Genomic DNA, 27,997 nt, shown 5'->3' with positions numbered 1-27,997 from the left:
ATTTTTTTTTTTTTTTTTTTTTTTTTTTTTTTGCGGTTCGCGGGCCTGCCTCTCCCGTTGCGGAGCACAGGCTCCGGACACGCAGGCTTAGTGGCCATGGCTCACGGGCCCAGCCGCTCCGCCGCGGCACGTGGGATCCTCTCGGACCGGGGCACGAACCTGCGTCCCCTGCATCGGCAGGCGGACTCTCAACCACTGCGCCACCAGGGAAGCCCTAAAGTAACTTTTAATATTCAAAAAGCTAGATTCAAAGAGTCCGGTGTCCTTGCAGCTTACCTTCCCTATACAGGTAAGTCAGGTGGGCCCACCTACAGATGGTTCTATAAGATTCCCCAGGAGATAGATGTGAGGGGAGGGGGGAAGGGAGAGAGAGCGACTGGAGAGACACGGGGAGGAAGAGAGGACTGATGGGAGAAGGGAAAGGGAAGGGGCAGTAATGACTCGGGTTCTGGCTGGTGAGCCTGGAGGAAGCAGGGTAGAAAGTCACTAAGTGGGGGCACAGGAGACCCAAACTTCAAGGAAATAAGATGTTTGAGCTCGAAGGGAACAGGGATCTGGTTTTGTTCTTGGATGCATCCCCAGCCCCTCGAACAGCACCCAGCATGTAGTAGGTGCTCAATAAGTATTTGTTCAATGAACTAAATGCATGAATGAAGGGAGGTAAATCATGACATTAGAGGGTGGGAAATGGGCAGGGCAGAAGAGAAGTCCAGCTCATTAAATGCTATAGGAAATGAAGCTGCCCATTCACGCAGATGGTCAGTCAAAAATCTCCACCATGGCCCAGGTACTCACGGTAGTTAGTCACGCTAACTAAATAATTAATACAAGAACAAAGGGATGATAAGTATTCATTAAAAACCTCTATCCTAAAGACCTGAGAGAGGGAACACATAAAAGGGCCCTCAGAGTCCAGCCTCCCAGAGCTCATAGTCTATTTTGGGAGGCAGGTCCTGAAATTACATCTGAGCCTGGAATGCCCGGAACAACTGTGAGACAAGGGGGCCTGGCCAGGCCCATGCTCCTCGGGCTCCGCTCCGAGTGGGAGCCCAGCACACAGTGCGGAGACTTCTCTGCAAGCAGTCCAGTCCCCTCTGTGCCATGATGTGTTCCGACAAGGCTTCTCACCCCTGATTGCGCTTTCTGTACATTTGGAGATTTTTTGGAAACACCTATATCTGGGCCCCTCACCCCAGAAGTTTTGCTTCAAGAGAGGAGGGACCGGGAGTTTGGCAGTGTTTTTTCTGAAAGCTCTCCACGCAATTCTGATGTGCAACCGGGGTTGAGTACCCCAAGCTAGATGATCTGTAAATTCTGGGTCTGATTCTAACAGCCCCTTTCCCTAAGCATCAACTCAGCCCCCAAGTCCAGCATGAATACCCCTGTCAGGTGGGGGAGGTCACATTAATTTCACCTTTCACCACATCTCACATCAATTTCTCTCAAGACGTGGTTCCAAAATGGCCTGCATCAGGTATGGAAATGCTAATTCTTAGGTCACTTAAACCTGCTGCATCAGAACCTCTATGGATAGGACCCAGGAATCTGTCTTTCAAGCACAATCGCCAGAAGATTCTCAGGCACAGTAAAACATGAAAACCATTGCCTCAGACTGTTGAGACTCCCAGGCACATCTGGAAGATGGTGAGTAACTGGGCCACAAAGGGCACACACCAGAGAGTACCACCAGTTTGCTCTCAGCCCCAGGCATCCTGATGAATAGGACGAGATGCTGCCCTCAAGGAGTCCTGCGATCCTAATTACGGAGCAAAGTACTGAGCACAGCCCAGCTGGGGCAAGTGCACTAGCAGACCTAACAAGGTGCTGTGCATTACGAGAGGAGAGACTAATGATAGCCAGGGGAATCCTGGGTGCCTTCCTGGAGAAGGTGGCATTGTAGCTGGGCTTTGAAAGTTAAATAGACTTTGAACAGCTGGAGATGGTACATTCCATTATATTGCAGTTTTGCTAGGAGCTTGTCAGTGCAAATAAATAGTAAGGCATTATAAAGGGAGGGGAATGCAGAGATGGGGAGAGGACAGCAGGTGCATGTGCTTGGGGTACCTGGGCTGGGGCAACAGCCAAGAGGGACCTCAATTGATTTGGACTCAAGGGCACTGCCCGCTCCAAGCACTCCCTGCCATGACCAGGACACTTCCCCAGGTTTCCATTTCCTTGTCTGCAGAATGGGGAGATTAGTAGCTACCACAAAACCGTTAGAGAACCAGGGAAAGAGAGTGGTGAACAGATGCAAAAGAAGTCCGAAGCATCTAAGAGACCTAGGCTGATGAAGGGCCCTGGGCTCAGGGTCCTTGGGGAGCTTCTTTCCCAGCCAGTGTTGGCCCCATCATTTCCACACAAGAATGGCTTAAGCAGAATCTGAACCTAAGGGAGAACTAGGGACCTTGTCTGGATGCTGCATTTCATAGTAGGCACCCAGGAATATCACCAATTAATGAAAACAGAAGAGTTTTCTAAACTGTTTCGACTCACACTTTTCAAAAGAGGAATAAAATGTAAATGGTCACACATCAAAGAATAAAAGGTACAGTTAGTTCTCACTTTGCCAAACTGTGTCTTTCATCTATGGTTATCATCATTTTGGGGTGCTTGGGGAGAAGATGGCGATCGTGGGTCAGAGCTAAAGAGCCCCCTTGGTGTTCCCACCTTTTTCTAACCTCCTGAAAACACCAGCCACTTGTCCCTCTCCGTTTGACCACCTTTTGCGCCGCACACGTTTTTTAATTCCACAAAACCACAGGATACACCTCGTGGTAAGAGGAAAACCCTCTCCCTTTCCTTAATTATCTTTCTTTGCAGAACCGGGGTCCTGACTCACTGCCATTGTTCCTTCTCTTAATTTTGACAGATCCTTCCTCTTCCCTTTCCCCTCCTGAGATACCTCCTCCCGTGGGAATGTCTGCCTTGAGGCGGGAGTTAAGGGTGCCTGGTGAGAAGGGGGCGGGGTTTGAGTCCTTTGGGGTGTTTGCCCCAAACAGATAGACCCTCTCTGGTCTAAGTACCACAGGCAGGTGTTTAGGCTCTTTGCATTTAAAAAACTTCCTTGAACTCTCAAAATTTTTTGTATCAAGGCTACATCCGCTCTATTCTATCCCTTTTCCTCCCAACTGAGACACGGCCGATTCAATATGGCCAGTGCTGAAGAAAGATGGACGAATGAATGAATGAAATCAAGACACAACTTTCACGGTCTCCACACCCAGTTTTTAAGCGATCCTATTCCTCTCTCTTCCGCACCCATCCTCCAACCCCGCCCTCATCACTGCCCGCTACGGGCTCGCACGTTATTCCCTCTGGGCTTCTGTCTTAGAAAAGTGTTAACTGTCGACCTGTTATGGCACTTCCGGTTTTCCAAAATTTCTGAACACTGTGGCATTTATCGTGCTCGGTTGCATCCTCCTCGTCTCCTCGGCAGAAGATAGGACCGAAATTTCTCTGAGATTTCTGTCCTTGCTGACGGGGAGGAAACTATGGCTTGGACTACAGTTAGCGCCGGAGCCGGGGCGGCAGACCCGGCGGTGCGCGCGCAGAGTCGGTGGCGCGGGCGCACGGGCGCCACGGCCACGGGGCTCTCACCTCGGAAAGTCAGGCTGGCGACCGGGTCGCTGCGCCGGTCCTTCTTCACACTGGGGAGGTTGCTGGCCCTCACCAGCTGGCAGCTCAGCATGGTTCGGCCGGCCCCCACCGAGCAAGCGCTCGGCTCCGAGGCAGCCGCACCAGAGGGGAGCGAGCTGTCGCCTCCGCGGGAGAAGTCCCGGCGCCTGAGAGAGGCCGCGGCGAGGACACCGGACACCCACTGGGTGGACCCTCCCCTCCGGCCCGGGTCCGGATCCGCCCTGCCCGCGGAGGGCGGGGCGGGCCAGGGGTCAGCCTGGCGCCGGCGGGGGCGCTGGTCCCCTTCGCTGGTCCCCTTCCCCGCCCCCGCCAGGAATGGAAGGGCAGCTGACGCGGGGCGCACGGCTCGGCTACGCAGCTGGGAAGCGTCGCCCGCCCGCCTGCTAGCGGGAGCCCGCACCGTCCCGGTTACCCGCCCGGCCAGCGCGCCCGGGCCCCGAGCGCACCAAGGCCGACCTCGTTTCCACTGCTCTCCTGCCCGAAGCGCCCAGGGGCAACTGGGTGCGAAGGCGGGAGGTGGCGGAAACGGGGCTTCAGAGACCAGAGTGTGTCCGCGGGAAACTGCAAGCGCTGCGAGCGCTAGAGGAGGAGAGGGCCGAGCGGCCAAACGCGCGCTGCGCCCTGAGCCCCTGGCGCCCACGCCGCTCGCCTCGGCCCACCTTCCCCCTCGACCGCACTCGGTGCCCCGGAGGTCCGAGAGACTCCGACGCTCGAACTCTCGCGAAGAGCCTCTGAGCCTTCTCCAGAGCAGTCTGGGGTCACCCGCCTCCGGAGGCGGAGGTCTGCATCCTGCCCACTCGGTACCCTGCCACATCCCCAAAAGCAATCTCTAGGTCCCCTCGCCCTCACCATGAGGGGAATTGCCTAGAGCGTGAGCCTCGAGTGGTGACAGCCTTTAGCGTGCGTTCCTGTGTTACGTCTGGTTCCTTTCCAGCTGATGAACTTCTTGGCCACAGGTGGCTTCTCACCTCCATACCCCTACATTGCAGCACCGAGCACCCGACAGGCACTGTCCCTCCTCCCACCTCCCAGGTCCTCACTAGCTTCCTCACTCAGCCTCAATTCAGTGACTAGTTATCGTCATTCTGCTGCACAAGATCACAGCTCTCTTTCTCTTCGCTTGTTTTGAAGATCCAGCATTTTCAGGTGGCTAAACAGCAACGTGGTGAAATCCAGCCCTGCCTACTCCACGCCAGCCCGCTAAGCACTAAAGGTGTTGGAGAATAACACAGCTAGCCTGCTGGTCTCACCTGTTATTTCCCACCCCTGACTCTGGTGGATCCTGAGTGCTGATAGGGAACTACTACATGTCCACAGCCTCTTCAATCTCCCTCTCTCCTAGACAGCTATTTCATACTTTTCTCTCCCCAAACCCACAACACCCCATCACCATCCTCGCTCTCAGTTTGCTTTTTATATGCAAAGTAGAGAACTTCCTCAGGCTCCCCGCCTCCTAACTCCCGTCAGCTTCTGCACCCAAATCTTTTGCTCTTTCTCCTGCTGTTATAAACGAATCATTCATACTCCTAAGCCCCGCTGGGCACTTGGGCACTAGATCCTACCCCCTCACCCACTCGATGACAAGTCTGAGGCTGTCCTCTCCCCAACCTTAAAGGCTGCACCTTCTCTAGCTGGCTTGCGCCCTCTTCCTCCTGACTCTACCACTGTCCCTGGGTGACCCCACTAACCCTTACGATGAGCTGGACATTTACTTCCTCTCCAACATCCAAACTTCCTCTCTCTCAGCAGAACCCGACTATTCGGGTACTACCCCCAGCCCTAGCTCCAGATCCTGACCTATCTGAGACCATCTCCTGGCAATAGCTATTGGTCCAGCAATGGCATATGTCCCGAGTTGTTCTCCTGGAGGGATAACTTATCCTCCATGAATGGACAAGCCCAACTTCCTCTCCTGCTTCGTGAGAATAAGGAAGCACGTAGATCAAATTGCCGGCCAGCTCTAAGATGTAGCAGACACCAAGGACGGCAGACCAGAGAGAAAAATGGAGTCAGCCTGGGTCCAGGGTGACTGTGGAGCTGTCCACTGTATATGCCCAGAGTCCACCAGGTCTCTGGATCATACTGTGGCGTGGTACTAACAGGGATTCCTCCCAAGAGGACTTGTATCGGGAATAAAAACCACTTTAAGGGCTTCCCTGGTGGCACAGTGGTTGAGAGTCCACCTGCCGATGCAGGGGTACACGGGTTCATGCCCCGGTCCGGGAAGATCCCACATGCCGTGGAGCGGCTGGGCCCGTGAGCCATGGCCACTGAGCCTGCGCATCTGGAGCCTGTGCTCCGCAACGGGAGAGGCCACAACAGTGAGAGGCCCGCGTACTTCAAAAAAAAAAAAAAATCACTTTAAGACTGTTTATTATTAAAGTCTTTTTGAGGTAGGATTTCACTTACTTGCAGCCTAAGTCATCCTTACTGACTTTGGTACCATCTATGTGCCCACAGCATCCAAGTACCTCCACCAAGGCATTTCCACCACCACCCTCTCCTGCCTGGGCTGCCTCTTAGCTGGTCACCTCTGGTCCATTATCCACACAGGAGCCAAGTGATCTTAAATATAATCATGTCTTTCCCCTCGTAAAATCCCTCCAAGGCCTGCCATGCTCTTGGAATAAAGCCCAGCTCCCTTTCCTCTGCATACAAGGTAAGACCCCTCAGCCCCTCACTTCTCAGTTTCTGGAACATGCTGAGCTCCCTCCAAACTCCCTCCAAGCTCTGCTGTCACCTCCACCTGCACCTGCCTTCCCCCCTCTCTTAAAGGGCCACCCCCACTCACTCTTCAGGCTTCATCACTTCCGTGGGAAGCCTCTGACCTCCTGGTCTAGGCTGGGTCCTCTGGCAAACAACTGCACAGCAACGCTTTTCCTTCTTAGCGCTTGTCCCAACTGGAAGCAGTAACTATTTGTTTAAGTGCTGGTTTGATGTCTAGCTAGATGGTGGAGTCGGTCGATGAGGGGAGAGCCCCAGTCTGTCTCAGGCAGCCAGGTGTTCCCGGTGGATAGAAGGGCTGGCCTGGGGTTGGTGTGATGGACATTGTACTTGGCTCCCCAGTGTCCCTTCCACCCTGTGATGTGAAGGGTGCTGTTCTCAAAGAGGGTAGTACTGCCCCCTAGGGGCAATTTTAGATCTGATGATCGAGGATAGTTTTTACCATCACAATAATTCCTGACGTTGCTGCCTTCCCCAGCACACCACACCCTGCCCCCTAGCCCTGCTCTAATCGGTCAGAGGGGGCACAGGAAATCTGTAGGGGCATATCTAATATTTCCAGAGGAATATTCCAAGGGACCTTTGCAAACACTTGGCTTATGTCCAAGGAACAGGGTCTCCACACTCCTGCTCAGCTGGTGGCCTGAGCCCTGGACACTTCCTGAGGCCTCTTTTCCCATCCCAACTTCCAACTTCCCAGCCTGGCTGCCCTTCACTTCTCCCTGATAGGATGGCTGACTCTTCCCTTGGGGATCCTGGGGCCGGTGCTCAAGGGGGCTTCCTCCCAAGGGGACTTGCAACAGGAATGCAGCTCTTGCGGACAGTGTGCTGAGACCTCAACTTGGCCCCCTCAAAGATGTTCTCCCGGGGCTTCCCTGGTGGCGCAGTGGTTGAGAGTCCTCCTGCCGATGCAGGGGACGTGGGCTCATGCCTCGGTCTGGGAAGATCCCACATGCCGCGGAGCGGCTGGGCCCGTGAGCCGCTGAGCCTGCGCGTCCGGAACCTGTGCTCCGCAACGGGAGAAGTCACAACAGTGAGAGGCCCATGTACTGCAAAAAAAAAAAAAAAAAAAAGATGTTCTCCCCTCCTGCCATAGAAATGTTCCAAGGAGATTGACCTGGAAGCATGGTCACCCACATAAATAGACTACATTTCCCAGAACTCCCTCAGAGCTAGATGTGGCCAGGAAACCAGGTGATGACCAATGTGATATGAGCAGGAGGGCTATGTGTGTCCTGCCCAGGCTGCAGTGAAAACATATCCCAAATCATCATATCCAAAATTCCCCCAAGGGGACAGTACTATCCTCTTTGAGAACCACTGGCTCAGCCTCATCATGGTGTGGAAGGGACACTGGAGAGCCAAGTACAGTATCCACCACACCAACCATGTTGTCAAAGGGACCACGGGGGATAGCAGAGAAACAAGACAGAAAGGATCCGGGGGCCTGGACAGCCCTGCGGGTCAGAACTTTACCAGCCTGGGCTGCCTACACATCAACCATTATGTGAGTGAGAGAGACCATCGTGCCCCCCACCATCAGTTAGGGCTCGCTAGCCAACAGCCAGGTCTGCATCCTACCTAAGGCCCCAGGTAAGGGCGGCTCCTCGGCATCCCGGAAAACTCCAGCCCCACTGCAAAGGGGACAAGGCCAGCTTAGGAGCCACTGTTGGGTAGCAAGTGGGTAAGGGTGGTCTCGGATGTCCTCGGCCTGCAGCGGCTTGAAGCAGGATTTCAGCTCCCGGCCAGAGATTGAAGTCAGGCCACGGCAGTGAGAGCACTGAATCCTAGCCACTAGACCGGTGGCCAGTGACAAGAAAATGAATTTCCACAAAGAAACGGAGAGTAGTGAAACAAGTAAAGTGTTTATTAGGAGGAAAAAGAGTACGTGTGGGTAGACACACGGGCGGGCTCAGAGAGAGAGTCGCGCCATTGTGGTAGTTTGAATGACCTTTATGGGGCATTTCTTCTGGGTTTCCTTTGGCCAGTCATCTTGCTTTGCTGGTTCTGAGTCCATATTTGGTATATCTCAGCGTCCTCCTCTGTGTGTGTGCGCATCCCTTAGCCAAGATGGATTCTAGAGAATAGGCCTACGGGTAGGTTGACATCACTTACTATGGGGTGGCGCCCCCTCCCTTTTTGACCTCCAAGGAGCTTTTCTGTGTGTGTGTAGTTGGGAAGGTCTCCTTGACTTCTGAGAATGAGGACTCTGTGGTCTTCTATCCCTTATCTGGGCAGGGCTTAGCTTCTCCTCCCTCCTGCTGTTTGGAGTCTCTGTCCACAGGGGACAAACTCCAGCCGTTTAGCCTGGGGATCATCTATCTCCTGCCTCAAGGGGACCTGCTTTGAAGCTGAATTTGCATAGCAAGCCCAGTTTTTACTTACAATTTCATGTTAAGCGCAACAGACATTTCAGAGCTAAAAGAGGTAAGGTGGGGAGGGGACTAAGGCTCTCCCCTGTTACCCCATCGGTGTAGTCATGGATAGGTGCTGACTGATAATCTCAAGTGAGAGGAGACTGGCTGCCTGTTCCCTGGAGAGTCCAAGAACCAAGGTCTCCCAGATTAAACAAAACACCATCAGATGCTGCCACTGGTGTCCCCTGGGACACATCCAGCACATAGACCTGCTGTCTTTGATCAACACAATGTTTTATAACAAAATTGTACTTTAACCATAAGGAGATCTGGATTTATAGCATCCCTTGAAAAATCAGAGAAGCTGGCACACGATCCCTAATTTTCTGCCTAACACTGACTCTCTGGCGCCTGCAGCCGGGAGCATGCATCTCGGCTCGCCCTACTCGCTACCACTCACCCAATATGCATGCGCTTCTCCCTCTGGCCTTAGTTACGCCACCTGCCATGCTCCCATGGGCATGTGGGTTTGTGACCCTCTTCTGTCACCTAGATGGGGTCCTTCCTCCCTGCCAGTCAAGGGGGAGATACTTCAAGGAGAGCCCCTTCTTGCTTTTGGAGTTGGCCTCCTCTGGCTCAGTTCTCCTAATGTCTGGGGCCTTGTTTTTTCCCAAGGCCTGACATGGGGTATCCAGGAAGCAAATAAACCTTGCCCTCTGCTTCCAATAACACCAACCTGGAGACGAACACTCTGCATGTGAGCTTACAGGATTCCTCAGGGCACATCTGCCAAAGTCCAAAAACTTACAGGAGTAAGGATGGTCCAATGCCTCCTCCTGCCCTCCCCGCTCACATTCATTGAAGAATTTGTGTCCCAAGGATATCCCAATCCGACCAGCTGGGATTAGAGAGGCAGTCACGTGTCTACCAGGGGTGTCGGGGTGTAGACTGCACATACAGCAGTGATTCTGGTTATGGCCATGGTCATGTGACCGACTGCCTGGGAAGAACTCTCCCATAGCAGGAACAATCAGATGGCCCTGCGTCCATCCCAGTGCACCCTTTTCTAGCCATGTGTCCCAAGACGTGAGATTTGACCTTTCAGAGTCTGTTTCCACTTCTGTGAAATCGAGAGAATGCTACTTCACAGAGCTGTTAGGAGGATTACAGCAAACACTAAAGTTTCCAGGCCAGTGCCTACCTGGCGCACAGTAGGTACACAATAGATGTTAGTGCTCTTCTTGCTAACACTTCAGCCTAATGAACCAATCTGGAAAGAGACCAGCATGCAGGAAGTAAAGAAAGAAATAGGGGTGGGATAGGGAGGGTGGGAGGGAGGGAGACGCAAGAGGGAAGAGATATGGGAACATATGTCTATGTATAACTGATTCACTTTGTTATAAAGCAGAAACTAACACACCATTGTAAAGCAATTATACTCCAATAAAGATGTAAAAAAAAAAAAAAAAGAAAAGAAAGAAACAGATTTTGGCCTGGGGAGAGGGACTGAGAAGGTTTGTGGGCTCAGGGAGTCACTTTTCCAAGAAAGATCTAGCCCAATGGTGAGGGTCACAGCCAGCCGGCAGGCAAGTGGACATATGTTTTGGCCTCAGAAGTGCCTGCTCCGGGGGGTGCGGGGGGAGCAGCCAGAGGAGACAGGACCAGGGTCCCTTGGGGCCGAGGGGATGGCCACTCACTCCTCAGCACATTGTGCCCAGTCTGGTCGGACAGTAGATGAACCAACAGAGCTGGTGATAGGCCGGACCAGGCAAAAAAGATAGTGAAAGGCTTTCTGGTTGTGTGCAGTGATTTCTTAGTACATGTACAATACATGTTAACCATAATAATAATTATAATAAATATATATATAAACATATATAATAATAGTAAAATAGTTAACATGTATTTAAGTGCCAGGCACTATTCAAAGTGTAATATGTGTATTAACACATAAACGCTTCAGAATCATCCCTCCAAAGCAGGTACTATTATTATCAACACTTTATAGATGAGAAACTGAGACACAGAGAGGTTAAGTAACTTGTCCAAAGACACACAGCTGGAAAATGACAGTGCTGGGATTCCAAATCCAAGGTCCCAGGCAGTCTGGGTCCACAGCCAACACTCTCAGCTACCGTCCTTTCATTCTTGTTCCATGCTCTCATCCCACTGGAATGTGACCAAGGCTGCCAGCTATCTGCACCCCTGAGCCCCTCCACCCCACTGGATTGGCTAAGCTTGGGGCCTATGCTTACAGTGCCCCTTTCCCAGAGGCCCCCAAGTGCCTGCCACACCCACTGCAGGCTGCCCACCTCAGTGCTACATGATGCATGCCCCTAGCCTTAGCTTATCAGTCCCTGAACAGCCATCACAGCCCTAACAGAGGCCTTGAGATGGCCTAGCACAAGAGTACTGCCCAGAGGGAGCATCCTGGGCCAACCGGTGACTGGTCCTATGAGATGCAGAGAGGGTGATGCAGAGGGGCAGAGACCCCTCTGAGATAAGAAAGCATCCTCCAGACCAGAGAATGCGAGTGGGGATGTCAGGGCCTGAGGGCGAACGAGAGTGGGTGGCAGCAGGGACAATGTGTGAGATGAGGCAGGGTGTGAGGGGGCCACGTGCAGACTGAGACTGGTCTCTGGGGTGTGAGCCAGACCTGGGTCCTGCCCCTCCACCTTTTACTGCTTGTCTCTTATAAATCAGAGCTAAGACCAGAGCGAAATGGTAGAGCAGTTAAAGACGGGTTCTGGAGCCAGAGTGTGTGGGCCTGAATCCTGATTCCACTAATTACTAGTGTATGACTGAACCTCTTTCTGGTGTAGAACGGGGGTGATAATGGTTGCTACCATATATGGTTGCTAGGAGGATGAAGCGTCTACATACAAGGGCCTGGTACAAATTACAACTCGAACACGAGAGAACTCATAGTAAGTGAGCTCCATTTAGAACAGCGCTCACACCTAGTAAGCACAGTATCAGTTAAATATATCTCACAGGATCGTTGTGGGGTTTTGAAGAAACGGCATCTGAAAATGGTACATTGTGGTCAATGAATGACCATTCTCTCTGCTTGTGATGAATACACTTTTCAAAATTGGAATCCTGCATCTCTGGGTCATTCGTCATACACTGCCCTCCCCGCAGCCTTGCACTCCCCCCGACTCTGACTCAGCCCATGCTGGGTACCCCCCACACAGCCCTCCCCTGTTCTGGCTCAGGCCCAGGCTGCCTCATGTGTGGGCAGTGCATGGTATGCATTCCAAAGCACTTTCTTATTCATGAGCGTGGACGCTGAGAACAACAGAGGGCGTGATGATGGGGGGGGAGGGGTGCTTTGGCCACTGTGTGACCTTGGTCAGGCCCCTGCACTTCTCTGGGCCTATCTGTAAAAGGGGATGATATCCCTGCCCACTGGCCTTACAAAGCTACCGTGAGCAGGAAATGGATTTATGCATGGGCGGAGGCACGTGTGAAATTATGAGATATTACAAATAGGTAACCAAAGGAGGAGGTCTATGGGCCCTAAAAGCAGAAGGTCTGGGAAAGCCAGGTCCAGGCCAGCTGGTGCGGGAAGCCTTCCCCGAAGGGTGTTCTGCTCTGAGGAGTGTGTCCCTGAGACAGAGCCTTCTGCATAATCATTCACCAACCTGGCCCCGGTCGGGATAAGGAGGGTGAGCAGGCCCGAATGCCGCAGGGAGGCCAAATTTGGACATGAGTGAGGAGCTTGGCCAACACGCAGGAGGTGGACTGTGGCCAAGGGTGGGGGAGGGAGGGCCTGCGCTCCCCATGACTGCTTGGCAGTGACTGTGATGGCTGGGAGTGGGGGGGATCCAGAAGGCCCCCTGCGAAGGCTGGGGACCCTCTCAGTCAGCACAGACAGTGTACCTCGTTCATCGCCAGGGAAGGGGGAGCCCACCCAGAGGAGCCAGGCTGCAGGCCAAGGAGAGGACTGCAGACTGACAGCAGACAGACAAATGGGGGGAAGGGCTCAGTCAGGGCGAGGATGCAGGATGGGGCACTTGCTCCATGACGACAGGAGAGGAGCCACACCAATAGGATTTCCTCTAGGTAAAGCACTTCCGGGGTGAGAAAGTGCTTCCCCTTTCATTATTCATTATTCGTTCTTTCCTTTCTCTTACTAGGGTTCTGAGCTTGGTCTGGGTAGGGGCGCCATGAAGGCTGAGTCAAGTGTGTTGTCCTGCAGGGAGGTGTTGGGAGCTGGGGGTGTGGTCAGAGAAGGTGGGGGAAAATCTGGTTCAGGCTGAGTGGACGCCAGAGGAGACAAGACCCCTGAGAACAGAGGCAGGGGCTCCAAGGTGACCCTTCTTGCATTTCATTTGTGCACCCTCCGGAGGGTGCTCAGCCCTCAGGGGGCCCTGTGCCAGGCGAGGGGTGCTGGGGTGGGAGTGGCTGCTTAAAGCACAAGGTGCCTGTTTTCCCTCCGGCAGCAATGTATCCTTCCTCCCCTCAGCCAGGGGGCTATTTACAGAGTGAATGGTGCTCCCTGGAGGTCTGCAGCTCTCAGCCCAGGGCCCTCAGCCAGGCTGCTAGTCCGGGCCATGCAGATGAACCACTGGCCTGGCCTGCCCAGAGCCAAGGTTTCAGAGGAAGCGTGGAGGCCCCCGATTGGTGCCCTCGTTCTCCTCCTGGAAACCTTGATAAAGCTCATTTCTGAAGGCAACTGTGGGAAACTGGTCAGAACAGGTCAAAGCAACGCGTTAGGAAAAGAGCACAGCTGGCGTGTCACCTCCCGCTCCTTCTACCCCCTTTGGGGCACACTTCTTTCCAGGCCAAGGGCCCATTCAGCGACTCCTCCTCGAGAAACCCAAAATCGCACACCCAGGAATGTGTGTGTGTGTGTGTGTGCGCGCGCGCACATTGCTATGGACACATGCCTGCGTTCTGTGAGTTTCTACTCCTTGGAACTTGCAGGTGTCACATGCACTTCAGGTGTGCATGTGTCCGGGAACACGTGGGCACAGGGGCGTCTGGGAACAGGTAGATCCAGGAGCTTGTGAAACTGAAAGGGAATGTCTGCTGGATGGCCAGGGACCAGCCGATGCTATGATTGCCAGAGGCCTGGGATGTAGCCAGATCTCCGGGGTAGAAAGGGCATGACAGGTAACTAACAGAGGCTGAGAGTGAACCCACAGGGTGGGTGGGGAGCTGGGCTCCCACACTCCTGCCCTCTGGTCCTTCTCCCTCAGTGTGGCTCCAAACCCACAGACCCAGCTGTGTAGACCCCAGCTCTGGCTCCACCCAGAGGGGCGTCGCAGAGAAGCAGACAGGGCCCTGCCGTCACCTCCTGGAGTAGGCCGTTCATCACCATGAAAAGACCTTCCTGTGGGAGGTCTCAATCTGAGAGGGGAGCAGGCTCCCCTGCTCAAGGTGGCCTCAATCTGATGATGGAGCTGCCACCCCCAACGTGCGAAATTTCCCGCATCCTGTGCGCAAAGCAAGGGTAGGGTCCCTGGACCGATGGGCGATGCCTCTGCCCCCAGTGGCCGCCTGCCTGCCGGCCCAGCCTGTAATAGAGAGCGAAGGCCGAGGAGAGCCGCCAGGCCCGGGCCGGGGCGGGAAGAGCTGGATTACAAATAGTCCGGGCACCAGTCTCCCGGGGAGAGGCGGGGAGCCCTGCAGTAAAACGCTTTGCGGCACACAACCTGGAAAGGCCTCTTTTAAGAGATCCTGAGAGTGCGAGGAAAGATGCTGGCCCCGTCTGCCAGGCCCCTCTTAGCCCCAACCCGGGCTCAGCTTCCAGGCCGCTCAGCCACCTCTCCCTCTTGCCTCAATTTCCCTCTGAGTCGCCTCTCTCCGAGGGTGTGTGTTTTTGCAACACTCAAAGTCAATCTGGCCTGGGCGAGGAGTCTGGCCTCTCCCGTCCCAGTGCTCTCCGGGATGGAGAGCCGCGGCGTCTCCTCTCCGACCCCATCCTCCCCTCCCGGGAGGGATCGCGGGCCCCTCCTACCTGCAAACACCGCAGAGCAGTAGGCATCGCTGATGTCGGAGTCCGGGGTGTGGACATTCTCGGCGTAGAGGATGAAGACCCTCAGCATGACTGGCGGGGAGTCAGGGCCCAGTGCGCCCAGGGCGCGGAGAGGGCTGGGGAAGGTCGGGGACGGTCGAGGCGCAGCTCGTGGGTTCCCTCACTGGAGAGAGCTGGCGGAGGGAGAACGGCTTGGATCACTGGCTCCCGGCTCAGAGCAGCGGCTTTTAAAGAGGAACAGGCCAGTCCCGGGCTGCTTCAGTGGGCTCCACTCGGTCCGCGCCCCGGCTGCGCTCAGCCCGCTTGTCAGCGGGTGCTCCGAGGAGAACAGGGGCTTCTGCTCACCTTCCACCCCCGCCGCCCTACCCGGGCTCGGCTAAGCTGTAATTCAATGCTCCGGCCGCAGACTCTCCCAATGACACGGCATTTTGCACCTGGCGGTGGAACAGCGGACTGGGCGGCGGCCGCGAGGGCTGAGGGCTGGACCAGGGGTCCGGGCGCCCAGCGCAGTTCACATCTCGCTCCTGCACGGGAGAAGGGCTTTGTCCCTCCCCTGACCTTCCACCTCCGGCAGTGTGCGCAACGCCAAGCCCGTCGCCTCCTCCCGCCGCGGGGATTCCAGCACTCCCCCTCGGAGCCAGCCGGCCGGACCGCCCCGGGGACGCGCTGGGGAGCAGGCGCGTGGCCGGCGCTTTCTCGAGAGAAGACCAGAGCTGAGGAATTTCATTGACGGGCAGCGCCGGCTGCCTTAAAAACTTTGTACCGCTCTTCTCTGGTTATAAAAACAACACATGACACTTTTAACACAAAATCATAAAAGAAAGAAATCACTGAGTCTGAAAAATACAGTATTAACATTTGTTTATTTACCAGCCCAGATTTTTTCCTGTGCATTGCATGCATATATGCACGTAAATTAGTCTTTATTGTACACCTGAGATCAGAGTGTCTGTGCAGTTCCGTGTCCTGCTTTTTCATGTACCATTTTCTTGCATCATTAAAAATTCTTTATAAACAATTTTTTTCAACAGCTACCTAATTTTCTATCATATGAATGTCTTAAATTCCAAAGCTTTCTCCCACTGCTGCACATTGAGGCTCTTCCCAGTTTCTTATCATCAGAGTAGTGAGAAATCGTTTTTTATATAAAAACTGGGATATAAACCCATCTTGAGCCCCTCTCTGCTTGTTCCTCAGATGGGATTCCTAGCTTTGGAATTATAAGGGCACAGGACATGCCTTTTTTTTAGGCCCTAGTACCTGTTGCTAAACTGCTTTCCGGGAGCTGTGTGGACCCACTCCCAGCAGATGGGTGACTCACCTTCTAAAGTGGGCCACTTGGATGGGTGTGGGTGTGCTGTCAGCAAAACTTCTCCCCCAGCAGCCCATGGGGGTAGCACACACTCCCAGCGCAGGAAGGGTCAGCTGCTGACAGGGGGCTTGCTTTGCCTTATATGAAGGTACCAGGAGGTAGCAGCACTCCCCCAAAAGTCTGTGATTTTAAGATCAGAATAGCAGACAGTGTGGTCACTTATAGTTCTCCGGCTGCAATCTGTGCCTCTTCTTTGCCTCTAGCACAATACGTGGTTGGGGGAAAAGTAAAATGAGGGGTTTAAATTTAATCATTCATTTAACAGGTATGTATGGAGCCCTGCAACATGCCAAGCACTGTCCTGGGTGACAGGGACACAACGGTGAACATAAGTGACATGGTCCCTGTTATGGGCTGAATTGTGTTCTCCCAAAATCTGTACATTGAAGCACTAACCCCAGTTAAGAAGGTCATTAAGTTAAAATGAGACTGTCAGAGTAGGCTCTAATCTAATGCAACCTGACAGGTTCTTGTAAGAAGAGGAAATTTGGATACATGAAGAGACACCGGGGAAGCACGCACACAGAGGAAAGACCATGCAAGGACACCACAAGGAGGGGGCCGTCGGCAAGCCCAGGAGAGAGGTCTCAACAGAAACAAGACCTGCCGACTGACAAGACCTTGGACTTCTAGCCTCCAGAACTGTGAGAAAACCAATTTCTGTCGTTTAAGTCACCCAGTTTGTGGTATTTTGTTACGGCAGCCTGAGAAAATTAATATAGTCCTTGACCTCACAGAGTTTCCACTTCAGTGGGGGAAACTGACGCTTATCGAGTAATCAAGCTAATCTTACAACATTACAATAAGTACAATAAAGGATAGAAAATGGTGGTGTGTGAGGGCAGATAGTAGGGAGCCCTCATCTCATCCCCGGACAGTGAGAGGTAATTTGAGATGAGATCTGAAGGCCAGTTAGGAGTTTACTGGGCAAGACTGAGGTTGAGGCAGAGGACAAGAGGCTTCTCAAGAGAAGGAAGGAAATGCTCTGGGTCACGGTCCTGGGAAGAGTCCAGGAAGAAAGAACATCCTGACTGGAGTGCAGATTAGGGGGAGAGAGCGTTGGAGGAGATGAGGCTGAAGAGAACCACACAGGGCCTGTGGGAAGCTGCCTAGGGCCCGCCAGGTCCAGAGGGATGACAGGATCTGGTTTACTTTTCAGCATCTCTGGCTGCTTTGGGGGGAATGGGGTGCAAAGGGCCAGAGTGGAGGTGAAGAGGGCAGTTAGAAGCTATAGCAGAGGGTCAAAGTGAGACATGGTGGTGACTTGGCCCAAGGTGATGAAAGTGGAGATGGAATGAAGGAAAGCTGGGAGGAACTGGGAGGGATGTTCTGTAAGCAGGTGGAGTAGATCAAGCTTCTTGCTGCTGAACTTGGCCTTTATGTGTTGCTGGAGAAATAACCTTTGGATGGAGTCATTGGCTGATTCATTCATTCATTCATTCAACCAACGTTTATAGGGTGCCTCGTATGTGGCAGGAGTTTGCCAGGTTCCAGTTTTAGAGAAGGGTACGAAATAGGGAGTAAAACTTGATTTCATTGAGAAGAAGGGCAAGAGGCCCTGTTGATCTAGGGAAAGTCCAAATTATGTTCTATTTTTAAAGAAGTACAGTTTGGCTCTATTCAAATGCATAAAGTAACACGAACCTGCTGTAAGGCAGAGCTAAAATTGGATCCAAGAAACACTTAGCTGCTTGCAAATACAATGTGACTCAAGTGATTTGACAAGAATCAGTTTTCTTTATAGGTTAAACATCCCCTTTGCAACTTCTCTACACTGTTTATTCACGCAGCAAGTCCTCTTCAAACTTTTTATGCATAGCCACATCTGTACAGATATGAACCCCTAGTGGGAATGCCCCCCAACTTTATTCCTCAATATATAGAACATGTTTGGAGTGTCTTCTCTATTTAAAAAAAACAAAGTAAAAAAAAAAAAAAAAAAAAAAAAACCATGTTCTCTGAGACTAACCCCCTGGAGACAGGGAAAGACACCAGATTCAAGCGGAAGCAATTCGATGATCTTTCCCAAGAATTTGGAACTGGAACTGAGATGCTAGCTTCTGTGTGTGGCTGGAGCTCAGATGAATAAGACAGAGCCTCAGAAAGAGCTCCATGCAGGGAGAAGTGGAGAAAGTTCTGCAGTCAGAGAAAAAGAGATGATGGGGGAGGGGGGAGGGAACAGAGAGAAAGAGACCCTTCTAGTTGTTTCTGGATCCCATCTCTCATGAGTCTTTCTGCCCATGAATTCTGAGATGGCCTTGGAGGTGAATATGCGTCGTTTTTGGCTCCCAGCTTTCAACCTCTCCTTCCTAAAACACCCTCTCACCACTCCTCGTAAGTGTTCCCAGGGAGCAGAAGTGCCTTCCTCTCTAGAAATTTCAGAGCCAGGGCCTCTCGCTCCCCGTCACTGTGCAGTGTGGCCCAGGCTCAGCCAGATGGACACTCTCTCCCAGGACTGGAAGTAAGTCCTTAGGAGCTTCAGGAAGTCAGACATGGCAGCTGCAGTGACAGCAAATGACCAGCCTTCTCCTGCTGTAGGACAAAGGATCACAGCCGTGACTCCTGCTGCCCTGAGTTCTCTTTCTTTCCCAAGCCAAGACTGCCAACTTCCCTCCATTTTGTGAGCCCCCAAAGCTCCCCTGTAACTCTCTTGATTCGGATGCCCAGGTTTGGTTGCTATTGCTAGTAGCCAAGAATCCAACTGTATCTAGTGTCTTTATAATGAATCCCTCCACATCTTGATTAGGGTAATTTGAAGCATAATTCTTTTGTTTTTCTTTTTTTAAGATTTAATTTTTATTTGTTTTTGGCTGTGTTGGGTCTTCGTTGCTGCACGCCAGCTTTCTCTAGTTGTGGCGAGCGGGGGCTACTCTTCGTTGTGGTGCACAGGCTTCTCATTACAGTGGCTTCTCTTGTTGCGGAGCACGGGCTCTAGGCGCGCGGGCTCAGTAGTTGTGGCTCGCGGGCTCCAGAGCGCAGGCTCAGTAGTTGTGGCGCACGGGCTTAGTTGCTCCGCGGCATGTGGGATTGTCCTGGACCAGTGATCGAACCCATGTCCCCCATGTTTGCAGGAGGACTCCTATCCACTGTGCCACAAGGGAAGTCCCTGAAGCATAATTCTGTTTCTTGCTATAAAAGATCCTTGGCTATGACTTTCAAGGTATATTAAGCACCACTAGTGTCTCATGTTTCTGCCTATCCTCTCTGCTTTGGAACTCTGGTTGGAATCAGACCAGGAAAGAAGCAAAGAAGTGGAGGAGTGGAGAATGTGAGGACTTAGGAGTTTTTTTTTTTTTTTTTGGCCACACGGGGTGGCATGTGGGATCTTAGTTCCCTGACCAGGGATTCAACCCATGCCCTCCTGCAGTGGAAGCACGGAGTCTTAACAGTACTTAGAGCTTTGATGTAACCGGGAAAAAGTCCTCAGAGGGTAAAGTAAGGTCTACGGGTGTGTGTTGTTGTCAGGGGGATATTTGTGGGCTGGGGTCCATCCCTTATTTGGGATGAGAGAATAACCAACTGGGCTGCCATGTACAGTTGCACAGGTAGTGCCCTGAACAATGATACATGATGACCCTCATAGACCATAACCATGTCAAAGTCAGGATCTCTAGCTGAAGGTACTAAATAGGCAGTCAGTCAGCTTCAGCTCAGGAAGTCTCTAAAGATGAATTCTACTCCATAGATAGCCTGGCTGACATGCAGAATTTATACATCTTCTTGTATTGGGTTGGCCAAAAAGTTCGTTTGGGTTTTCCATAAGATGGTACAGTTTGGTTTCTCCTCTGGGAAAGAAAGTAAATAAGTAGAACCCTTCCCAGCTTAGGCAATTTAAGGAAAACTTATTTGAATCTTCAAGGTCAACCTATTTTTGGTTCTATGAGCTCAGGTCTTCTGGGACCACATGCTCTGTGTTCTGGGCAGAGGAAGCCAGTGGGTCAGGTGTACCGGGAACAGAAAGTGGGGATGGTAAGAGTGTTAGCTCCCAGTTACCATATGACTATTGATAGAGTTATTATCTATGAGCCTTAGTTTCCTCATCTGTAAGATGACTACAATCACAGTTTGCAGTGAGGATAAAATGAGAATAAAATGCATGTAATGTAAAACACTATTTTAAGGTTTTCCAAAATCAAGGGTGCCTCCCTTTTCTGGCCTGGATAAGGATTTTTTTTTTTTTTTTTTATCACAGCAGGTTAAGCAATTACAACATATCAGGATACAGAGGCTGCTCAAAATATTTTATTTATCTTTTATTTCCTATCAAATGCAGAGATGTCCACTCTGTTCCTGCCCTCTGCTGAAGGTGAGATTCGTCAATTGATTGGACTGTCCAGGGCCAAGGGGTGGCCTCGCCTTGCTCGATCTTTGGGGGCTAACAACAGAGGGTGCCTACTTTCCACAGCCAAGTCAGAAAAGTGCCTCCACAGAGATATATTCATTTCCTAATCTCCAGGACCTGTGAATATTACTTTACATGGCAAAACATGTGATTAAGTTAAGGATCTTTTTTTTTTTTTTTTTTTTTTTGCTGTATGCGAGTCTCTCACTGCTGTGGCCTCTCCCATTGAGAAGCACAGGCTCCGGACGCGCAGGCTCAGCGGCCATGGCTCACGGGCCCAGCCGCTCCGCGGCATGTGGGATCTTCCCGGACCGGGGCACGAACCCGTGTCCCCTGCATCGGCAGGCGGACTCTCAACCACTGCGCCACCAGGGAAGCCCAAGTTAAGGATCTTGAGAGGGGGAGTTTATCCTGGATTATCCCAGTGGGCCCTAAATGCAATCACGTGTATCCTTATAAGAAAGAGGCAGCAGGAGAAGGGCAGGTGCACACAGAGAAGGTGATGTGAAGATGGAGGCAGAGATTGGAGTGATGGGGCCACAAGTCAAGGAATGCCAGACAGTCACCAGAAGCTACAAGAGATAAGAACAGATTTTCCCCCAAAGCCTCCGGAAGGAGCATGGCCCTGCTGACACCTTGAGCTTGGACTTCCGGCCTCCACAACTGTGAAAGAATACATTTTGTTGTTTTAACCACCACAACTGTAACAATTGGTTAGAGCAGCCATAGGAAACTAATGCACCAAACCTCTGACAACGGCAGCCAGACCATTATTGAAAAGAGCTGGTGTTCAGACCACTTTTACTGCTTGTTGTTTCAGGGTAGAAAAGGAGAGTCAGCTCTCCAGCCTCACTGAGACACCAAGCGACAAGTCTGATACCATTTTCCAATAGAAAACAGAAAGAAAGTCTTCTTTCTGCAACAGATTTTAAAAAAGTCTGTTTTCCAATAGAAAACAGAAAGAAAGAAGAAAAGCAGCAACAGATTTTAACAGAAGAGAGAATCTGTAAACACTGAATGACTTCCACCTTCTCAGCCACACAGATCTCCACCACGCTTGCTAAGAGCCACAGATCCTGTTCACACTCTGGTCATCTCATCTGCTTACGCTGAGGAGAAAAACTTATGGTAATGTCAGAAGGTTTCAATTTTCCATGAAAGGGACCTTCCTGAGAATCTACCATGATAAACACTTAGTAAACACCCAATAAATAGAGACTATTTTTATCCATCCAGGCATGGCTGATATACGGAAAAGGAGTGTGTTCAGAATGGAGGGGTGGAGCTCCTGTGGTCTGAAATGCCCCCTGAAAGCCCCATCCTGAGCAGGGGGTGGGAGCAGCCCATCTGCTGAAGTGCAGGGAGCATGGCCTTGGGACTAATGGGAGCAGGTTAGTCTGTAAGCACGGTCCTCCTTTCACATCAATTCCAAAGGATGAGGAGTCTCTAGAGAGGATGAGAGAAACACACACACACACACACACACACACACACACACACACACACACGCACACAGATGGGGCGGGGCATTGGAGGAGGGGAGAGAGCGCGAGTGCACTTCTGAGAAGATCCAAACTAAGGTGATGGAGGAAAAGAACAGGAATTAAACTTTTTCCAAAGTGAGGCTATCTCATCTTCTGGAAGAGACTACAACATCCCAGGATGCAGCAATCTTAGCAAATGTGAGGAAACCTGTTCCAGGCCCCAGCAGGGGGAAGAGGCAGATGGTGGTGCTGGATGGCTCCCTGCTGAGGCACAGAATAAGGGCCTAGGCTGAGTTGATACCTATGAGGAGGAACAAGTGTGAAGGGCTCCTGTGCATCTCTGGGCGGAGCTGAGCCAGAGAGCTTGCTGAAGCTTACACACCAAAGGACTCCTGTGGCTATCTGGGGAGACACCACCAGGAAAGGCCTAAAGAATAGTTCCAGGACTTAAGAGGGCAACAAACTGTGGGCATTTTCAGCGTGTCTTCCTTGCCTGAAGGCTGAGACTTTGGAAAAGGAAGGACTCCGAGAGAAGCGAATATTTGACCCATCAGCATTTCTTAAAGTGTGCTCCATCTGAGGGTTTCCTGCATTGGAAGCTTCTTGTAAAAAACGGAGACACCTGGGTTCCTCTGTACTCCTAGGCCTACTGAATCAAAATCTCTGCAAAAGGCCCAGGAATCTGGCTTTTAAAAACTCCCCAGTTATTCTTATATGGACCAAAGACCAGGAAACACTGACCCAGGTAGTGTCAAAGCACAGGCTTTGGCTCTTTGGATCCTAACCTTAAACGCCAGGTGAATGCACTCTTGAATCCAGAGGGTGTACATTTCACAAGGACTGAGAAGACTATGTTTGTCTGGAGATCGGCTTGAAGTGGCAAAAGAGAGCATTTGGGGGAGGGAGAGAAGGTGAGGGAGATAATATTCAGCTAAAAACTGTAAAACCAGTAGGACAAGAAAAGGACAATGGCACCAGTGTAAAGGGATGTCTCTGGAGTCAGACTACCTGGATTCAAACCTTCACTCTTCACCTTCTAGCTGTATAGCCTTGGGCATGATAGCCTACTTTCCTGACACCTTGGTTTCCTTGTCTGTAAAATGGATACTATAGGAACATCTACCTCATGGGACAAGTGCTTGTGATGATTAACTGTTGTGTGTCAACTTGACTGGGCTAAGAGATGCCCAGATAGCTGGTAAAACATTATTTCTGGGTGTCTGTGAGGTTGTTTCTGCAAGAGATTAGCATTTGAATCAGTAGGCTAAGTAAAGATCACCCTCACCAATGCAGGTGGGTATCATCCAATCCATTGAGGGACTGAGTAGACTGATTAGAACAGTAAGGCAGAGGAAGGGCAGATATGTTCTCTGCTTGAGCTGAGACATCCATCTTCTCCTGCCCTCAGACACCGGCACTCCTGGTTCTTGGGCCTTCTCAGATCAGGACTTACACCATCAGCGACCTCCACTCCCACCCCGCCCCACTCCTTCCTGGTTCTTGGGCCTTTGGGTTAGGACTGGAACTGCACCACTGGCTTTTCTGGGCCGCCAGCTTGCAGACGGCAGGTCATGGGACTTCTCAGCCTCCGTTAAGTGCAAGTGCTAATCTTTCATAATAAATTTCTTTCTATGTATTTATATTTATATCCTACTGGTTCTGTTTCTCCAGAGAACTCTGACTAATACAGTGCTTTACAAACATTATATCTGCCTGGTGCATAGTGAGCATTCAGTAAATATTAGCTAGTTATTATTATTGTTTTATTATTACTACTATTGGAATGTGTAGCTATTATTTAATTTCATAAAATTAAAACTTTAGAAATGAAACCACAAATAATATTTATGGTCTCTAACATCTGTAAAAATGTTATAAGCTGTCTTAGTTCGTTCAGGCTGCTATAACAAAATAACATTGACTGGGTGGTTCATAATCAGAAATTTTTACTCGCAGTCTGGAGGCTGGAAGTCTCACATCAGGGCGCCCGCATGGTTGAGTAAGTTCTCTTCTCCAGGTCACAGACTTCTCATTGTGTCCTCACGTGATAGAAGGAGGCTAGGAATATCTCTGGAGCCTCTTTAAAAAGCACTAATCCTATTCATGAGGGCTCCACTCTCATGACTTAAACACCTCCCAAAGGTCCTTCCTACTAACAGCATCACCTTTAGGGGTTAGGATGTCAGCATATGAATTTTGGGGGCCACAAACATTCAGACCATAGCAGAAGCATTTATGGTTCTAACAGTAGAAGTATTTACATAAACCCAACAAAGTGGTGAAAGATAGTCCTTGATCAAAGCAGCATAACTACAGAAGGCAGGAGAGAGAGTCCTGCAGATCAAGAAGATGTACCCCTGCATGGAAATCCTCACCAAAACTCATGCAAGAGAGGCTCTAGGTGAGGATTAGAGGAGAGGGGAAACTGGAACACATGATTACTGGAGATGATGATTCTAGTGCAAGGGCTAGCCCAGGTGGTGAGGAGAGACTTCCACTCTCTGGACATTTGGGGGAAGTTACAGTAGCTCAGCGATATGCATCTAGTAATATCTCGATTTACCTTAGGGACCATTCCATTGCTTAGAAGATGAGCTGAGAAAGAAGGAACCCACTACATGGAACATAATCCTGGCCAACGAGAAAGAACTGGTTGGAATAGCAGGCACAGAAGGAAGCCTGGGGAGAATCAGCTTTGGGATCAATGTTATCCAGGGCGATGACCGGTTTTCAAGGCTCATACCCTGTGATTTCAGTAGGACTCTGTCTTTCCACAACACTCTCTATTAACCAGCTGCCCTCAAACCCAGGGAACCCACTTAACTCCTTGATCCTGGCAAATCCCCACCCTTCCCAAGAGCTTTCTTTTTATAGTCAGCTTAGGAATATAGCTGGCTTGAGAAAAACAGAACTGAGCTAAAGGTCCTACTGAGACAACAGAACAAACCATGCTGCACTACTTCCCATCCAGTCACAGTACTTCACAGTTGCTCTTCTCTCTTGCCCAATCATTGCCCAATATCTGATCCAGAGATCATGTTCTATTAGCACCCCTAACATCTGAGGACACTTTATCCTCCAAGGCGGATAAGCCTAGGCTCTGAGACCAACCTTTACTAATATTCAAGTCCCTTAGTGGTTTTAGAATTGGGTACTTATCAGAGCATCCTTAGTTTGTCACACCCAGCATATAAAATAATAGGAGAAATAGAGATTTTAAAAAAAGAATCACCTGCTATAGTCTCCACCTCTGTATCTGGTAACAAGGCCTATGTTGATAATCAAGTTTAATTTTTCCATTACTCATTCCATCTTCTGCATAACCCTCTGCCAGCAGGAACGCTGGGCAGATTTGAGTCCTTGCTGGTCCTGTCTTTATCAGATTGCCACAGTTTTCCATTGACCAGGGCTATTGGGCAAGTGAGTCATAAGAGGCACACTCCCATGAAACTCAGTTTCCCCCAGTAAACAGGACCAATTATCCAATCGGGTACAATGATCTCTTTCCCTTCCTGTTCGTCCAGTGGCATGAGGAACCCCAAAAGGTGAAAGGGCCGTCTCAGCTTCCAATTCATTCTGGTGTATGCATTCTTCTCTTAGGTACTTCCAAAAAGACTGAGGCCAGGGTCACAAAGATGGGAAATAAAAATCCTTCAAGTGGGTTAGTGGATATAATAGTGAGAGGGAACACCCACACCTCCACTCCTTAGTTCCCAAACCTATGCATTCTGGCCATGGGGGAGATGGTACCACATATTGGCCTCTGTCTAAAGTATATAAAGCGGGCTTCCCTGGTGACGCAGTGGTTAAGAATCCACCTGCTAATGCAGGGGACGTGGGTTCGAGCCCTGGACCGGGAAGATCCCACATGCTGTGGAGCAACTAAGCCCGTGCACCACAGCTACTGAGCCTGTGCTCTAGAGCCCGTGAGCCACAACTACTGAAGCCCACGCGCCTACAGCCCATGCTCCACAACAAGAGAAGCCACCGCAATGAGAAGCCTGAGCACTGCAACGAAGAGTAGCCCTGCTCACTGCAACTAGAGAAAGCCCGCGCGCAGCAAAAATGACCCAATGCAGCCAAAAGTAAAAAATAAATAAAAGGCTACAAACTGCAAAAAAAAGAAAAAAAATAAAGTATATAAAGCATCTGCAGTACAACACCCATACTTCCTCCAATTTGTGCCATAACTACTCTAGCAGGTCATTCCACCTATCAGCCACCTGCTTCTGGGTTATGGAGCACACAGTAAAACTCGTGAAGTCTGTGGGCATGAGCCCATGGCCCACATGTCCATTTACCAAAAAATGTATCTCCTTGTCAAAGTGAGGTTGAATGCTATTCCATGGTGATGGATAAATCCATCCATAAGTCCACAAATGTGGTACTATCAGAAGCCCTGAGTTCAGGGAAGACAAATCCAGACCCAAAACGTGTAAATCCCTGGTGAGGACAAAGCATTGTACCCTCCATGATGCGAGGGGCTGAATACAGTCAACCAGCTACCCAGTGGCTGGCAGGATCTGAGGGGAATGTGTCATATCGAGGTTCCTCACCCTTACCTTCTCTATGACACCAGATGAGGAACAACTTCAAAGCTGCCATAGAGGTCTTCTGGTTCTCCATGGCTGTTGTTTTTTTTTGTTGCTGTTTGTTTGGTTTTTTTGGCCATGCCTCATGGCATGTGGGATCTTAGTTCCCCGACCAGGGATCAAACCCGTGCCCCCTGCAGCGAAAGCCCGGAATCTTTACTATTGGACAGCCAGGGAAGTCCCTCCATGCTTGTTTTAATTGTATGCTTATAACTTTTCTCTTTTTCTCTAAATATGCTAACTGGGGCCATAGGAAACCAGGTAAATCTAGAAGCTTTATAAGCACTATTGTTGTCACAGTGACTAAAGTGCCACAGATACTTCGTCTTCCAAAGCCTGCCCTTAAACTTCATTCCTTGATACCACTGGTGATAACTGGAATATTGTGATGATACTGCATACCAGATTACCATGTCCTATTCACCCCTGGCAAAGAGGTTACGTATTACTTGAATATATGACCAATGCAACCCCAGAATCCAATTTTTTTAAATTTTCACTTTGAAATAATTATGGATTCACAGGAGGTTGCAAAGAAATGTACAGGGAAGTTCTGTGCACCCTTCCACCAACTCCCCCAATGTTAATATTTTAAGCGACCATAGAACTATATGAAAATCAACAAGTGGTATCAGTACAACCCATAAAACTTTTTCAATTTCACCAGTTATATATGCACTCACTTGTATGTGCATATAGCGCTATACAATTTTGTTATGTGTAGACTGGCATAACCACCACCATGATCAAGATAATCAATTGTACTATCAAAGACTATTTCATGTTACTCCTTTATAGTTACACCCATCCTCTCTCCCATTCTTAATCCTTGTCAATAACTAATCTGTTCTCCATCTTTATTAACTATTTATGAATACTACATAAATGGAACCATGTGGCATGTATCCTTTTGAGACTGGCTTTTTTCACTCAGCATAATTTCCTTGAGGTTCATCCAAGTTGTCCTGAGCAACAATGGCTTGTTTTTAGCTGTTAAAGAGTATTTCATAGTATGGATTGACCACAGTTTGTTTAACTATTCACCCACTGAAGGGTATTTCAGCAGCTTCCCTTTTGGGACTATTACAAATAAAGCTACTATGAATATTTGTGTACAAGTTCTTGTGTAAAAATAAATCTTCGTTTCTCTGGGATAAATGCCCAAGAGTACAAACGCTGGGTCATATGGTAAGTTCATTTTTAGTTTCAAAAGAATCTGTCTAACTATTTTCCGGAGTGGTTGTGCTGGTGAGCAATGTATGAGCAACCAAGTTTGTCCGATTCCTTGCCAGCATTTGGTATTATCACTGTTTTTCATTTTAACTATTCTCATACTTGTGTAGTGATACCTTGTGATTTTAATTCGCATTTCACTAACAGCTAATGATGTTGAATGTCTTTTCATATGTTTATATGTGATCTGTATATCCTCTTTGGATATACAAAGAGGATTTGTTGCTGATTTTCGATTGGATTTTTTTTAATTTTAAGTTTTGAGACTTTT

General features: G+C 50.2%; 1 protein-coding gene across 26 annotated transcripts in view; it reads right to left on the bottom strand.

The window, feature by feature from the left end:
- The window catches only part of DYSF (dysferlin), a 223,145-nt gene extending 207,054 nt beyond the window's left edge, over positions 1–16,091 (bottom strand). For 7 of the 26 annotated variants that reach the window (XM_027131979.1, XM_027131974.1, XM_027131983.1 and 4 more), the window contains exon 1: positions 14,686–14,773. In XM_027131979.1, the coding sequence (XP_026987780.1) occupies positions 14,686–14,773 (88 nt within the window). Of the gene's footprint in view, positions 1–3,597; positions 3,790–14,685 lie in introns of those variants that run through there. The other 19 variants (XM_027131978.1, XM_027131973.1, XM_027131982.1 and 16 more) reach the window with 7 other exon arrangements.
- Positions 16,092–27,997: the final 11,906 nt, after the last annotated feature.

This window comes from Aethalodelphis obliquidens, unplaced genomic scaffold (assembly GCF_003676395.1).
Source record: "Aethalodelphis obliquidens isolate GAN/ISIS:26980383/991018 unplaced genomic scaffold, ASM367639v1 scaffold40, whole genome shotgun sequence".
In the NCBI taxonomy this organism is placed as follows: Eukaryota; Metazoa; Chordata; class Mammalia; order Artiodactyla; family Delphinidae; genus Aethalodelphis; species Aethalodelphis obliquidens.
The sequence above is the reverse complement of the archived record's forward strand: the minus strand, read 5'-3'. Positions and strand labels throughout refer to the sequence as shown.